The sequence below is a fragment of the Otolemur garnettii genome, unplaced genomic scaffold (assembly GCF_000181295.1).
Source record: "Otolemur garnettii isolate 467f Iridium unplaced genomic scaffold, OtoGar3 scaffold00007, whole genome shotgun sequence".
Lineage (NCBI taxonomy): Eukaryota > Metazoa > Chordata > Mammalia > Primates > Galagidae > Otolemur > Otolemur garnettii.
In genome coordinates this window covers 36,873,566-36,890,094 of record NW_003852402.1, presented here as the reverse complement: position 1 = coordinate 36,890,094, position 16,529 = coordinate 36,873,566, and the positions used below count along the sequence as shown (strand labels likewise).

At 38.8% G+C, this 16,529-nt stretch overlaps 1 protein-coding gene across 1 annotated transcript in view; it reads left to right on the top strand.

Annotated features, from left to right (window-relative positions):
* The window catches only part of ACSS3 (acyl-CoA synthetase short chain family member 3), a 156,174-nt gene that overhangs the window by 121,349 nt on the left and 18,296 nt on the right, over positions 1 to 16,529 (top strand). The window contains exons 9-12 of the mRNA XM_023509215.1: positions 2,009 to 2,104; positions 5,302 to 5,365; positions 12,890 to 12,971; positions 15,735 to 15,857. Coding sequence (XP_023364983.1) covers positions 2,009 to 2,104; positions 5,302 to 5,365; positions 12,890 to 12,971; positions 15,735 to 15,857 — 365 coding nt within the window. The remainder of the gene's footprint in view (positions 1 to 2,008; positions 2,105 to 5,301; positions 5,366 to 12,889; positions 12,972 to 15,734; positions 15,858 to 16,529) is intronic.

Here is a 16,529-nt window from a genome sequence, read left to right as displayed (position 1 = left end):
CAGGCAGGATAGTAGCAGTGCTCCGGACTCTCCTCCAACCTTCATGCACGTGTGAGACAGCTTCTGCTCACACTTCCTCTTCCTCCTCTGCCCTTCTCCTCTGGGAAAGGAAGGACAGAGCGCCACACCTTTCAAGAATTCACACTGACATGGGGCAGAGTGTGGTGCGGTTAGATTTCAGGCCTGGTGGGCTTTTGTTTGCTGGCTTTTCCTTTAGCAGGAGGCACTGACGCCCCTGGGAGGGACAGTTGCAGGTTCTGGAGTTGCGTGTTGACAGGTTGCGGAAGCTCTCTGGTGTCAAGAACCATAGTTTGCAGTCCAGATGATTGTAGTTCCCCTACTGAGAAACCAGACGTGATAAGAGATACTTTTAAAATACATTCACTTTAGCAGCTTCCTTCCAGACGGGTGGGAGGGTAAGAGAGTGTCTTGAGAGGGGGGTCTCCTTTCCTGATGCGTCCTAGTGGCTCCTGTACCTGTTGCCCCCTGTCCCTTCTCTGTCCCTTTCTTTAAGCACCTCACTCTACCAGGATGCTTCCCGCCATCACCTGTGCTTTCCTCTCTCACGTCAGCTTTGAAGGAGAGCTGAGGTCAACACTTGCACATTTTTACAAAGACGATGGGGAACTGCTGCCCTTCCCACCACGTGCATTTTCTCCCTCGCTGTGACCATGCTGTGGGGAAAACGGGCAGGAGGATTGCATGGCTGTGGCAATGTCCTTTCGTAAAATACCTTCCCATTTTTTTTTGTCACGTGGGCAAAATATTTGGGAACTCTTTGTTCACTATCAGAAACATCTGCTCTGGGTCCTTGGCGATGGCCCTCCACAGCATGGTAAGTACCAGCCTGTGACTTAGGAACTGTGTTTTAATGTCCCAAAGTCCATCGTCTGTTACTGATGCCAGCTGAGCCACCATCCATAAAATGTGAATAATAAACTGAACTACTCTGAGGGTAAAGAACAGTCATAAATTCTTCCCGTCGTTTTAAAGTGATGCGCGTATAAATTTATGATAAATTATGGTAGAGACCACAGTGGGAGGAATACATGGGGGTATTTCAGAAGATGGAGTTTGAATTTTGGTTTACCTTGCATGTGACTGGTTTGGTAATTCCCTGGGTGTATGTATGTGTGTGTTGTGTACGTAACACTAAGCCAGTACAGCCCAAGCTTTCCACTGTTAATATCTCCTAATCATGCCCCTTCACACAGACACACATGTGGTGCATGTATTGAAAAGATTCTCTTAATTCAAAACTTTATTTATTTAAGATAAATACATTCTTCAACAAAACAATAACCATTCTCAGACTTGTAAGGTAATAGCTGCTATTAATTTGGTTGTTATAAAAGAGAAACAGAGAAAACCAGTTTAACATTTTTGTTAATCAAGCTAATTTGAGTAAGAGTATGGGCTTAATAAAATAGTCAGCAGAGCATAAATACCTCCCTTTCCTATGTCTGAGGACTTCCAGAAGTTCAAGGGCACCGGACTGGGTAAACTTAGTGAGGTATTTTAAAATCCATCCTTTGAAACAGAGTCTCTAAGCATGTATTTTTAAAAAATCTTTAGGTTACTTATTTTGGGGAATAAGCTACATATGACAGGAATATTTTGGCACAGCCCTAATTTACAATGAGAAACTAACTTTAATTGAATCAAGAGAAAGCCCCTTTCCCGGTGGCCTTTCAGCTCCGAACGTGTCGTCAAACCTTTCTGGCCACATAATTCTCCATCCCTCATGGCTGCTGATCTACAACTCGGACGAGGAGCAGCTTAACACTACATAAACCATTCCAAATACGTTTCCTTAAGTTTTAAAACTTGAGATATGTTATAAATTATTAGATTAAAAAAAAATTAAGTGATACATTTGCACTGCTCATCAATCCCTCATGCCGTTAAATTCTCTGCCAAACCAGGACAGGGTAGAGTGCGTATGTTCGGAAGAAGCCTCGGATCCCAACTTGAAACACGTGCTGACAAATAACATTTCTTTCCCCAGAGACGGGATCTCCAATCACGGCCTCATGCCTTGGATTAGGTAACTCCAAGACACCTCCACCAGGGCAAGCAGGAAAAAGTGTTCCCGGATACAATGGTAAGAAATGACCCTGATAATTTGAAAATATTGAATGCTAATGAATTTGGCATTTTCTTGCAGCTAGTATATATTATATTGGTGCTTAGTATTTGGTTAAATCAATGCTTTGTATTAAAAATGAATACCTTCATTTTTTTTTTGCAGTTTTTGTCCGGGGCTGGGTTAGAACCTGCCACCTCCAGCATATGGGGATGGTGCCCTACTCCTTAGAGTCACAGGCACTGCCCGAATACCTTAATTTTTGCTATTAAAAGTAAAATAGTGTATTTATAGGGATATGTCCTAAATGGCTGACAACCAAAACAAAGTATAATTTATAAGGCATGTTAAAAATATGAGTGCACCATTAGTACATGTGGAACATCTGCTAGGTTCCCAGAACTTCATGTGCGTCCTTTCGTTGACTGCTGAAGTGTATTTGATTCAGAGATGTTGCCATTTTAGAGATCAGTTAACTGAGGAGTCAACAGAGAGGCTGAGTCATTTCCCTCAGGTAACACAGCGGCTTGGATCCTGAGGACAGTGCCAGCCAGCCTGCTTTATTTTCTTTGCTTGCTTTGGTTACAAAAGCTACAGTTTCTTCTGTTACCTGTGCTACTTTTTAATTTGGGAATGGAGGCAAAGCATTGGAATCTTGTTATTTAAAAAATGAGTACAAAGAGTAAAGGTTCTAAGAGAACATATTTCTTCCTTACTGGCTTTATGTGACAAAGAAATGTAATAACCTTTCAATATTGGTTTTTAAATCTGTGGTAGTGACCATAATAATCAAGCAATTTTCTTTGGATTCCACTCTCTGATGGTGTAAACTACACAAATCGTCCAAATTTTCAAACACTAAATATCCATATATTTAAATGGGAGTAATTATTTTATACACTTTGTAAGGCTGCTGTTTTGTGGTGTTACACACAAAGCATTAATACAGTCCTGTCCGTAGAAAGGCTGGAGTAAGTCTTAGATAGTAGTGCTACTAACATTTCATAGAAGCCAGAGGGACTGGCTTGATTTAGACTCACACATTCATTTAACAGACGAGGTAAATGAGATACAGGGGTTATGTAATTTGCTCAAGGTCACACGATTTGGCCAAATAGACTTAGGAAGCCAGCCTAGCTTGGGGGAAAGACTATCATTCCTAACCTATGCTCTCCATTTGCATAGAAATCACAAAATTCAGAGATTTGTCTTTTATTTCTCTAACATAAAAATATTGTATTTTCCTTCTATGACAACAACTAGTTAAGAAAACATGGATCATTTGGTTTCATCTAGCAGATCTGTTTATAAAAGACACTTTAGGTTCTTTATTCAAGGCAGAAAGAGATATTCTGTGAAGTCAGTGATTCCTCCAGCCAGGGAAAGGTGAACCCAGAGTTAGTGAAATCCTCCATTTGAACAATTTGGCCACCCCTGGTCCCTTTATCAGAAAAAAAATGGCTTTTGTGTTGAGACTGATTGTGGGGGATGTTAAACACATCTCCCTTTCGGTGTTTCCATCCTGTTCTTATATCTAGGTGTAAGGAAGAGTTAAGCTTTGATTTCTCATGGAGCTTTCATACAGAAGTTTCTCCTTGTGAGAAAGCCACGGGCTGCAGACAGCACAGGTTAAACATTTATGACCAAGAAAAGAGGGACTTTTTGACTGATGCTCTTCATATTTTGTTGTTAATTCAATATTAAAAACATAACATTTAATATTACGATGCAAAATCAAGATTCTTTGCGGAGAAGAAAAAAAATTCTGTTGGTATAAAAAATATCCCGTATAACAATTTCACATTCATTGAGCACATTTTCAAGCTTATCATTTTATATGCTTAATTGGAGTATTCTTGTATAGATACCATGGGAGGATATAGCTCCCATTTTAAAGGTAGTATAGTAAAACTGAAGGGCTAACAGACCATGCCCAGGGGCATGTAGTAATTTGGCCGCTGTACTAGGATTTGGGGGAAACACAGAGAAATTAGGCCTGGCCTCCACCTTAGTAAACTCACAACATAGTAACATGCAGATATTTACACCTCTGATACTTATGTGAAAATTGTTTTAAAACAAAGTTCTCCAGGAGCACAAAGAAGGGAACGATTAATTTTTTTCTGGGGACACTGTCCTTCCTGTCTCCCAGCTGCTGAAATTTCATTTATCTGGGTGAATGAAGCCACCAAAAAAACTATGAAAGCGTACAAGATGATGACTCATCTTCATATTCCATTTGCCCTAAGGGTTACTGAATGTGGATACAAGCTTGGATCTTCCGATTCAGGGTTTTACAAGGACAGCATGGACAATATTGGCATGATATTTGGGAAGAGTAAATTGACCTAATTTTAAGCTCCTAAGTGAATATGTAATATTAAGCTTTAAATTAGTATAAGGGCTTTTACATGGTTTTCAGTCAATACATTTTATTGGCTACATTTCTGATATGTATTTTTAAACTTTGCCTTCTTCAATTTATGAAAGGCTAAGCAAGTTTCTCATAGTTGAAGGATATATCTAAACATAGATATCTTCATAGATTATGAAGTTACCAGCATGTGGGAAAAATGATGTCCTCCCTTAGGGGAGATTCTTTTTTTTTCTTTTCTTTTTTTTTTTAATTAAATCTTAGCTGTGTACGTTAATGCAGTCATGGGGTACAATGTGCTGGTTTTATATACAATTTGAAATATTTTCATCCAACTGGTTAACATAGCCTTCATGGCATTTTCTTAGTTATTGTGTTTAGACATTTATATCCTACATTTAGTAAGTTTCACATGTACCCCTGTAAGATGCACCACAAAAAGGTGATATTTTAATTGCTATGAGATTATGAACCTATATAAAAAAGCTCAAAATAACTTACAAAAAAATAAAAAGAACAATCTCCCTAGGGGAGATTCTTAAGGAACATTTATGATAATATTAGGAATCAAAGGCATGTTCTCTTTATGTTTTTGTAAGTTATTTTAGCTTTTTTATATAGGTTCATAATCTCATAGCAATTAAAATATTACTTTTGTAAGCTAGAGCAGCCGTTTCTCAAACTGTGGGTCGTGACCCCTTTGTTCCACTTGCGGCAATTAGGAAGATTGAGAACCACTGACTAGAGTGTTTGGAGTTGGATAGAAAATATGGAAAACTGTTTAATCTTATGGTTATGTGTCTTTATTGGAATATTTATTTGTTTATATTTTATTCTATAGTTATGATTTTGGATGACAACATGCAGAAACTGAAGGCTCGGTGTTTTGGAAATATTGTGGTAAAGTAAGCAACACGTTCAATACTAATATTTAAATGAGCAAAATTAGTGCATAATATTAAGAAAAGAATGGAGTAATTGCAATGTTATTAGTAAGGAAGTTGTAGAATGAGTTTTTGTCTTATTTAAGAATTCTGTCAATTCTGTTGTAATTTTTACCTGGAAGCCTCATAAAATACAAAAATTTTAAACCCCTTTTTAAAAAGAGGGAGCTTGGGCAGAGTGCAGTGGCTCATGCCTGTTCTCCTAGCACTCTGTAAGGCCAAAGCCGGCGGAGCTCCTGAGCTCAGGAGTTTGAGATCAGCCTGAGCAAGACTGAGACTCTGTCTCTATTAAAAGTAGGAAAAAATTAGCCTGGCATGATGGGAGGTACCTGTAGTCCCAGCTACTCGAGAGGCTGAGGCAAGAGGATCACTTGAGCCCAAGAGTTTGAGGTTGCTACGAGCTATGATGCCACAGCACTCAACATAGGGAGACAGAGTAAGACTCTGTCTCAAAAAGAAAAAACATAGAAGATAAAGCTTCAATCTTTCTAAATAACTTTTTCTGATTATACAAGTAATGTATAGATGCTAAAAGTAACTTGTGTACAAAGAAATGTAAACAAATGAAGTTAATAGACCCCTACTCCTCAGAAATATCCTGCTAATATTGTAATCTGTAGGACTTTCCACTTTTTGAGAAGCATTCTACATTTCTAAATGAGTTCAGTTTCTTTCTCTTTTTCTGCATTGTGGTTTTCTTGTAAACCCTAGCTCAGGAGTGTATTTAATTTTTACTCTGTCCCTTAAAATTTGTTTTCCCTAGACGTCTTAGTATTTTTTGAATTTTTATGATTATAAATAATACTGTGTTGAACATCTTTTCTTTGTCTTTTCCTCTTCTCTGATAAGGTATTGAACATCTTTTTTTTTTTTCCTTTTCCTCTTCTCTGCTATGGTATTAAATAGATTTCCAAAACAATGATTACTGAGTCGAACAGTACCGTAGTAGAAAGGTCTCAACTCACCGTAAGACACATGCCTTATTAACACTTTTTTTGTCATTGTTCATTTGAAAGGCAAACGTCCTAAAATATGAATTGAAAATATTTAAATTTACTCAGATTAAATCAGTACATGGACCATGAACCTGTTATGGTAGTGGAAACTGAAATGGAAGTTCATTTACTTGGGAGGCACAAACGTGTGATATTTTAGTAATTGATGGAGTTTGATTGAGGGCCTTTGATTAGGATGATGTGGGCATCTTCACCAACAGGGTTTAAATAAAAGGTTCCTCAGAATGAGCTGCCATGAATAAAAAACATTATGTGTCAGTTTTTAAAAAGATTTTTATACATGTATTTCTCTCAAAAAACCAAAAGAATGCATGTTCCCTGGCATCCTCATATTGGCATAAGGTTGCCTCCTGTTAATAAAGTATCTTAAACCTTTGAAAATTACATGAAACGTGGTAGTTAGAAAAAAAATGTTTCTTCAGGTAGAGATATTTTAATTTACAAAAAGCTACTAGGAGAGGTACAGATTATGATGCCATTTGTCTCATGCTCTTACACTGTCAGTAACCATGTAAGGACTCTATTACTTTTTAAAAAGTTTCAATTTTAAGACAATATAGCTAAGAAAAAGGGAAAATTAAATGTTGACTATATCATTTTTATTTGTATTTGTCTGAATCAGAATCCATTTTAACACAGAGCTGGTTCCAATTTGACCCATTTGAGGAAATAACAGCAGAGGAAAGGGGAGGGCTTGCTAAAGAAATTAGTAATATGAACATGGACGGGATGGATATTTAGCTTGCTTAGGGAATCACATGTTTTTGAAGAGCTTTCAATGCACGGTGGCAGCATACATTTTCATAGAACCTCCTGACTGTGTGAATCATCCATTTCATAAAACTCTTGCAAGATCCTAGGGGTGGCATTTGATGCCAGACCAGTTTTAAACTCCTCATGGGTTCTGTTCCTCTAATTATAGATGGTTTTGCCCCACATCCTTTCTGAGATAGCAAAACATAGCAGTGTCCCACACAAACTATTTTTTTCTTAGAGCCATTAATGTTATGTCAAGTTAGATGAAATTAACACAACTACTGTCTTAAAGAGTTCTATGGTTTAGTTTGTCATCAATTCAGAATGGTGTTTTTCCCTCTGTGTTTCCTAAGCAGGGAATTTTCGGGTACAGATCTCCAGGGTTCTGAGATTTCATTATAAATTACCTGAGAAGGCAAAGAGGGGAACGTGATTCCACCCTTAGGTTAAGAGTGAAACTAGATATTTGAAAATTATTGTATTGGAAACATTAAGTAACAATAATCAGAATAAAAAAGGGTAACCACCAAGATCGATTAATCCCTCTCTCTCTGTGTCTGCCTTTGGAGGGGAGGTGACTCATTTTTATCTACGTGAGCAAGAATTTTATTTTGAAATCCACATGGCCAGAAGCCATTCCACTCTCACTCATTAGCCTCAACGCTATTCTTACATCCCAGTGGCTGCCCACAGTCTGTGTGGGATGTTCTCATAGTTAACACCCATCTGACAGTAAGACTTGTTTGTGTAGGTCTATATTTAGAAATAGTGATATGTGGAAACAAGTAATTAAAAAAAATTAAAATCCTCCCAATGCACCTAGATTTTCCCACCTTCTTTGTTACAGCATTCTGGAAATCGCTGCTTTTCTGTCCTGGGAAACTTTTCTACTAGAAGATACACATTTTACTAATTCCTAAACTGCTAGGGGCCATGGGATATAATAAAAAGGAATCCTGCAGTTTTACTTTTTTAGTAGATTACTTGCATTCAGAGAATTTACCTTTCTAGTAGGAAACTTCATATCCACATGGATGATAGAAAATTCTTTTGATTTTGAAACCTACTCCAAGGCAGTTAATTTGGAGGGATAGCTGTGGTATCTCCATTGCCGTGAATTCAGAATGCTCATGAATTTTAGAACGTGCTCCTGTAATTGCATCCAGAGCTCCAAAGTGCAGAAATGAAACTATGAGTCAGTAATTTCCAGGCAACAAAGAGCAGGGCATGAAAGAAAATTTTAACTGCAATTGCTTTCCTCCATACCACAGTGCTCACTGTTATTAAAACCATTGCTCTCCGGCGCTTTCTCTCTGGTCGGCATACATTCTTCTCTGACCAGATCCATCCTTGCTATTCCAAGTGTGGTTGCTGGTCGTGTTGTGTCTCCTGACCTGTCCCCTGCGGGCCATGGTGGGGGACAACACAGCTGTATGTAATTGCCTGAGTGGCTTTTACGTTCACACCTGCCAATTTCTCCTTCTTCAGATCTAGAAGTCTTGGTCTTTAATGACGTTTGATCCCATTTTTATAGCTTCACAGAAGCGAGTCCCTCACTGCGCTGCTATCTTTGGAAAGGACCAGGGCAGCTTTGTTTTGACCAGGGCATCTTTGGAGGAAAACCAAGATGTCACATAATCATATAATCCTGTTCCTTTCTAAACGTGTTATGCAGATTTTAGTATGACCTCTGATTCACATCGTAACAACACTGTGAAGTAGGCCTGGGACAGATACTGCCCTCGTTTTAGGAGCTGAGCATCATTAGCAGTTAGTCACAGAGCTACAACTCACACGTTACTCAGCTCAGTCTGTTGTCTGTCCCAGCAAAAAGAAGTTATTGCCCGGTCAGTCTCTTCTGGGGAGATGAAAAGTAACTGCTTCTGACATGTCCAGTGCTTGTAAAGCCTAAGGACCCCACTGGAAATATTTGGGGGTGCAAGGGTGGGAATGAGCTCCAGAGTTCTCTAGGAAACACGAGTTATGTCTTCAATTTATTTCAGTTGTTGTGAACGTTCCTCATGGAAGGCATCTAGAGGTTTTATATTTCATATTGGTCAGGAAGGTGCCATGGTCTTGGATGACGGGCATCCTCTTCCTGCCCCAGCTGTTTCAGGGTTTCTCATCACGCCGATGCCCCCTCCTACACAGGAGTCCCTGCCACCTCCGTCACTCCTCTTCCCACTTGAGAATGGTCTCCGGGAAGCATGTTCTGTGGAAGGAACTCCTGACTGACTAACCTCGGAGGAGTTACAAGAAACACTCTATTAAAAGAAAACCAAATACAAAAGAAGTAGCCTGTTTACTGTGCTTGGAAGACTGGGGGAGATGTCGCCGGGTGATAGAAATTTGATTTCAAATTTGAAGGATGCGTATACGCCTTAACCAGGACATTCCTTAGTACTTTTGTTCCTTTCTTTCTTTTCCCAGTTCAATACATTTTTATATTATTGTAACTATGGGAAAATAGTATATTTTTTATAATTTCAGGAAATAAGCCCAGTGCACCCACTATTCCAGGAGGAAGGCGTGCACTTAATGTGGAATGATCCTTAGGATAACAGGAGGGGGAAAGGTATGAATGTGGATTCCGGCAGGAAGTCAGTCTACTCTAGCTCAGACGCACCTGTCTTCTTCCTCTCTCAGTCGCTGTTCTTCTCAGGTTTCCTTGTGTTGATCACCTTTCCTCTTCTCTCTCTCTCTCTCTCACACACACACACACACACACTGTAGTGCCCCGATACCTGCAGCTTTCCTCTTCATAGTTTCAGCTGTCTGTGGTCAATCATAGCCCAAAATTATTAAATGGAAAATTACAGAAAGGGACACTTTGTAAGCTTTAAACTACTTGCCATTCTGAGCAGTGTGAAAATCTTGCACTGTTCTTCCCAGACTGTGAATAATCCCTTTGTCCGATGCAACTACACTGCGGACACTATCCGTCCCTGAGTCAATGAGCGGCCTTCTCAGTTATCACATCTACTGTTGGGAGATCATAGTGCTTATGTTCAAGTTACCCTTATTTTACTTCATAACAGTTCCAAAGCACAAGAGTAGGGATTCTACAGGTTGTTGTAATTGTTCCCTTTTGTTAGTTATTGCTATTGATATCTTACTCTGTGATGTATGTGTAAGAAAAAACAATCTATGTAGGGCTCAGTGCTATCCGCGGGTTCAGGCAGCTTGGAACAGATTCCCTATGCACAAGGGAGAACTCCTGTGCGTGTGTCTGTGTGTATGTGATCCCAAAAGCTTCTAATTCTGAAATTCTTTTTTATTTTCTGCTTTTCTTTGGGAGCCTTATGTGGCTTCTCCTAGGAGGTCCCTCCTTAAAGACACTTTTCAATATTCTAAATTATAGCAGTTGAGTTTTAAAGATACCACACCTTGTCAAAGAACAGAAAGTATTCCCCTATCTTATCCTATCAATTACGGATTGCAATCTCATATCTTGTTTTCCAGCCTGATCCTCAGTTAGAGCTGTGAATAATGAAGAAGTTTTAGGAGAGCATCTCAAAAATGATTTGAACAAACACATATGCCATGTCTAATAGTTCCGCACCTTGAGTAGGGATAAAATCGTCTCTTCCCAGGGCTTCTGGCAGTGCAGAGTTTAACCACTCGCTATAAAATTTGCCTGATGAACATCTTGAATGCTTAAATTTGATGCTATTACATTAACTTAATGAAATAGACATCATTCATGGCAGTCTCCCTTCCTGTCCGTATTCCAAAAATACTAAATAATCATGTTTCACAGTGTGCCGGGATCTTTATGTGTCTAGGACCATAATTTATATCTTTGCACCATTAATATACCCAGCACGCTGACTGAGGAATACCAAGCATCCAATGAATATCGATGGAGTAGAGAAAATTAATGTATGTGTTAATGTATAAATAAACAAATTGATGCATGAAAAGTAAAGTCATCTCGTAACCCTGGTGTTTTCTTCTCTGCCTTTCACCTTCCATCTTTCTTGACTGGCTACTCCCACCCGAATCTTTTCTATACTAAATGACCCTGCGTTTTTTGCATCAAACACCTGACAAGTATCTCTTCTCCCAGTCACATGCAAAATTTTGAAAGTATGCTCTAACCTTACTGCCTCTCAGATTACTGCCTGTGTCCTCCTTAATCCCTCCGATTACTGCTTGCTCTGCTCTCTAGAAATGACAACCCTGAGACAGCTCGAAGCATCCTAGTTACTAAGTGGTTAATTCACTTTCACGGTTTGCCCTTCATTTGACCTTGTGAAACACTTTCCTCTTTTGGTTCCGTGGTCTTTTTTGTTGATCCTTCTTTGACACTGACGCTAACACGTTTATACTCTCTCCTTGAATCACGTCACCTACTTCTGAGATTTCCATAATCGCCTATCTACACATAGTGAGCATAGCGGTATGTCCGCCCAAACTTTTCTCCCTCCTGATTTTCCGACATGTTTTTATTGACGTCTTAGTTGATAGCTCCAGCTAAGATAACACAAGTTCCTAAATTCAATATCCAAGCCAAATTCTGCATCTTCTCTTTATTTCCTCGATCTCCAATGTGACACTTCTCCCGAGAGTATTGCTTTTTATGACATTCTGTTCTTTGTGGTGGCAAAACTATTGACCCAGAATGGAAAGTTTAGAGCCAGCGTCAATTCCTCTCTCTTCTTCCCCTCTCACGTTCAATTTCCATCCGTCATCATAGTTTTTGTTTATCCAGTTCATCACACGAGCTTCTGCCTTGTTCCAGAACAAAGATATGATAAGAGCTTTTCCTTTTCAATTAAAAAAATAACTTTGAAAACTCAGCATATCCCATGACTAATGGGGGTCCTCAGAGAAACAGAACCGGATGAGATATAGCTGAGAAGGCTACTCCCTGGAAGGAGTACAGGGAGTGTGAAATGTCCTTATATTTTACAGTGTCTATATTTTCAAGCTGTAAAGTATCTAAAAGGTTTCTGAGTCCAGAAAACAATTGGGTGCTAGCTTTGTTAGTAGGCATTCTCTATAGGAATCAATATGAGAATTTCTTTTATTAGTATAACCATAGGTGAATGGATGGTGGTCCTTGCCCTGTGCACGACACCTGTTTGACCCTGTGACAGAAAGAAGACAGTCTGGGAGAAGTCAGCTGGAGGGCCAGATGCAGCGTTCCTTATATTTTCTATGCTTAAGTATTTCTCTGTGTTCATAGAAGGGAGAAATCACATAGGTCAGGGTGGTCACGAGCAGACATCATAGAAGAGGGACTAGAAGGAATTCCCGTGGGAGGGTGGCACACTGATTGTGAAGACTGTACAGTGGGTCTCTAATCTAATGAAATATTTCATTCCACAAAGAGACGGGCAACTTCAAAACGTGACTTCTCTTTCTATGGTGAAGGGAGAGTTTTCTTAAAAAGTACTTCAATGATGCATGTTTATTCTTTTCGTAGATATGCTTTTTATGCTTCTCATTGAAATGACGATTATTGCTAATAACTATTTAAATATCAAATATGTGCACCTTCCAGAAACTCCAGTCACTCTTTAATAATTCTGCTGGGCAGTGGTCAACTATTTACTCCTCAGTTAGACATGATCTGGCCAGCAGGCTTAGGGGTTACATTTTAATGTGAGATCTAAGTTATAATTATGCATCACACTGGAATAATGATTCTAATCGATGTTTTATTTCTGCTTCCATGATGCTTTTAACTGTTCTCTTTTTACACAAGGTTGCCGTTACCACCTGGGGCTTTTTCAGGACTGTGGAAGAATCAGGAAGCGTTCAAGCATTTATACTTTGAAAAATTTCCTGTAAGAACTTTATTTAATATCCTTTTGTATCTCTTATGTATTTTTCTACTGCTCTTTCCTGTAAAATTGAGAAAATTGCTTCTAGAATAATAGATCAAAAAGAAACGTTCAAAGGTTGTCTGGACTAGTTCCCAGCTCTCAGGGATAAGAATGCCCACCAAATCATAATTATCTAAATAAATTGTATTATCAGTCTCTGGACATAGATATTTCTTAGTTTTTCTTAGCAGTTTTCCTAAAATTTAATAGTCCTCAGTCTGAGAACATTTTTGTTAATTTTTTTTTTATTTTCTATATTATTTCCTTTATGGGACTCCTCTGTACTCACTGATAGCAACTAATCAGAATTGCACAATGTCATGGAGATCCCTTAACCTCCTTTTTTCCTGGCTACGTGAATGGACTTCATTCAGCCTTCCCGGGAGTTGTATTCTTCCATCTCTTTATCTATTTTTTAATTTTTTTCCCTGAATATTCTCTGAGCTCCTTATTTAAAATTCCAGTTAAAAAATACCGATACAGGATAGAAGCAGTGCTTTCAAAGCCTTCCCTCTAGAGCAGTGATTCTCAACCTTCCTAAAACCACAATGTATTTTCTTTCTTTTTTTTTTTTCTTTATTAAATGTTAGCTGTGTACATTAATGCATTCATGCAGTACAGTGTGATGTTTTCGTATACAATTTGAATTATTTTCATCAAACTGGTTAACATAGCTTTTATGTCATTTTCTTAGTTATTGTGTTAAGACGTTTATATTCTACTTTTAGAAAGATTCACTTGTACCCTTGAAAGATAAACCATAGAGATGATCCCTCCAATCCCCTCCCTCCACCCATCCACCCCCTCCCCTCCCCTCCCCTCACCCCTCTCCTCCCGTCCTCCCTCTCCTCTCCTCTCCTCCCCCTCCCCATATTCTTAGGCTATAATTAGGTTATAGCTTTCATATGAAAGCTATAAATTAGTTTCATAATAGGGATGTGTACATTGGATACTTTTTCTTCCATTCTTGTGATACTTTGCTAAGAACATTTTCCAGCTCCTTCCATGTAAACCAGCATCCCTTCATGATCAGAACACTTAAGAAAATTGCTATAGAAGGGACATTTCTTAAACTGATAGAGGCCATCTACAGCAAGCCGCAATGTATTTTCATTGTTAAAAAGGGATCACGACCCACAGTTGAGAACCGCTGCTCTAGAACTGGGTAACAGAGTCTTTCTGTTCCATGTTTCATCACTGGCTTGTTACCTCTTGCTGGGGTGATGTGGGTTGTGCTCATAACAGCACCACGTTGATGACCCGTGTCAGGGTCGTACCGTCATCATTCTGTGGTCCTTTCACTCTGCTTCTTTCTCCCAGAATGATACCTGGTACTCACTATGCACTAAATACAAAAGAACAGTCAGAATTTTGTTAGAAAAGTTTGTCCAAGTATCTAGCATTCTATCTTTATTATTTGTGAGTGAGACACAATAACCTAATCAACTAGGCAAATGATAAGACTTGAGAAAAAGAGGTCAGAGTTGAATGATCTCAGTCGTCAAGATTAAACATGCCCCTGATAGACTGTGGCAGGGGAAACTTTTCAGTGCGGTTGACTTTAGTCAGCTCAACCTATCTGCCTGATGGGCCACAGTTAAATCATTAGAGTATAAGTAATGATAAGACTAATTATAATCTTATAGTAACAAATGGCTTGCACGTGGTTTCAACATGATCACCTTTAAAATGGAAAGCTCCCTCAAAACCCAGGTTATGGTTAAACTAAACAAGTGACTCTACACTCTGCCTTGTGACTTTATGTGAACCCTCTGATCTGAGAGTTTAGTAACAACAGAAGAACTGAGCAATCTGATGAGAATTCACAGAGGTTAGAGTTGACAGAGCTGAGATTGGAATGCTAATAGGTTCCGGAGTTCATGCTTTTAACTACTAACTAGTCTAGGTTGCTTGTCCAATAGTAATGTTAGTAGTAAGCCCAGTAAAAGCTGCCAGTTATTAAGGGCTTGTGGTGGGTCAGGTTCTGTCCGCTGTGCTTCATATACACTGTTTCATGTGTAATTTGCAGGAGCTTATATGGCAGAACTCATTACCCCATTTAATTGATGAGGATCCTGAGTCTCAGAAAATTTAAAACCTACAAAGAGTTATTTTTCAGGATTTGTACTAAACATAGGTATCAAGATAACTCAGAGACATTAAAGAAAGTAATAGTTCTCTGCTTTTATTTGTTATTTTTCTTGAGTTTTCATTTTATGATGATTTGAGGGCTGGCAACGATGTGCAACTTTGAATTGGCCAAAAATTGCATTTCATACTTTCCATTAAATTTCACTGAAGCTTGCGTCTAATCCTAACCCATGATACAGCCATTATTCTATTTTGTAATTATTCACAGGGTGCTTTAAAGCTTTTAAAATTTATTAAGATTAAAGAAGAAACCTATCAAAGAATTACTTTGTAATACCAAAGTATATTAAAAATATTGAGCTATTATCTCTCCATTAAAAAAAGGAATTCGGTTCATAAACGTCTCTAAATTCAAACACTTTACTTGAACATATGTAAAAACATTTTAATTTCTTCTGTTAGAGGAGCAAAGAGATTCTAATAAATTTTCAAAATAAAAAGTAATTTAATTTCATGGTCTAATTATGAAAAATGTCAAATGCATACAGCAAATCTATTTCTATCATATACCATACTTTACTATATTTAAAAATAATTACATGCTAACAAACCATCACTTATTCTTGTTTCCAGGGATATTATGATACAATGGATGCTGGCTACATGGATGAAGAAGGCTATTTATATGTTATGTCTCGAGTCGATGATGTAATAAATGTGGCAGGTCACAGGATTTCTGCAGGTGCCATTGAAGAGGTATTGAATATTGGTATTCTAATCTACGCGTGGTAGCTCACACCTGTAATCTTAGCACTCTGGGAGGCTGAGGCAGAGAAGATTGCTTCAGGTCAGAAGTTCAAGACCAGCCTGAGCACGAGCAAGACCCCTGTCTCTCCTAAAAATGGAAAAATTAGCCAGGTATAGTGACTCACATTTGTGGTCCCAGCTATTCAGGAGGCTGAGACGGGGGATTGCTTGAGCCCAGGAGTAGGAGGTTACTGTGAGCTAGGCTGCAACCGGGGCACTCTAGCCAGGAGACAGAGCAAGACACTGTTTCAAAGAAGGAAAAAAACCAAAAACAAACAAACAAACAAAAAGGTATTCTATTCCAAGTTAAGTCCTTCCACCTGTAAAATTACCACGTCTTCATCTGTAGCAGAGGCTAGGTTACTTTTTTTTTTGCAGTTTTTGGCTGGGGCTGTGTTTGAACCCACCACCTCTAGCATATGGAGCTGGTGCCCCACTCCTTTGAGCCACAGGTGCTGCCTGATGCTAGGTTACTTTTATAGCTCTTTCACCTCCCTTCCTCTTGTGTAAATTGTCCCCCATTCCTGAGCGGGTGATAGTGCAGAGTTTCAAGCACTCACATACATTTGTTCTTATGACTGAGCCTAGGAGACATTGCCTACTAATTCTAGCTACTCGATT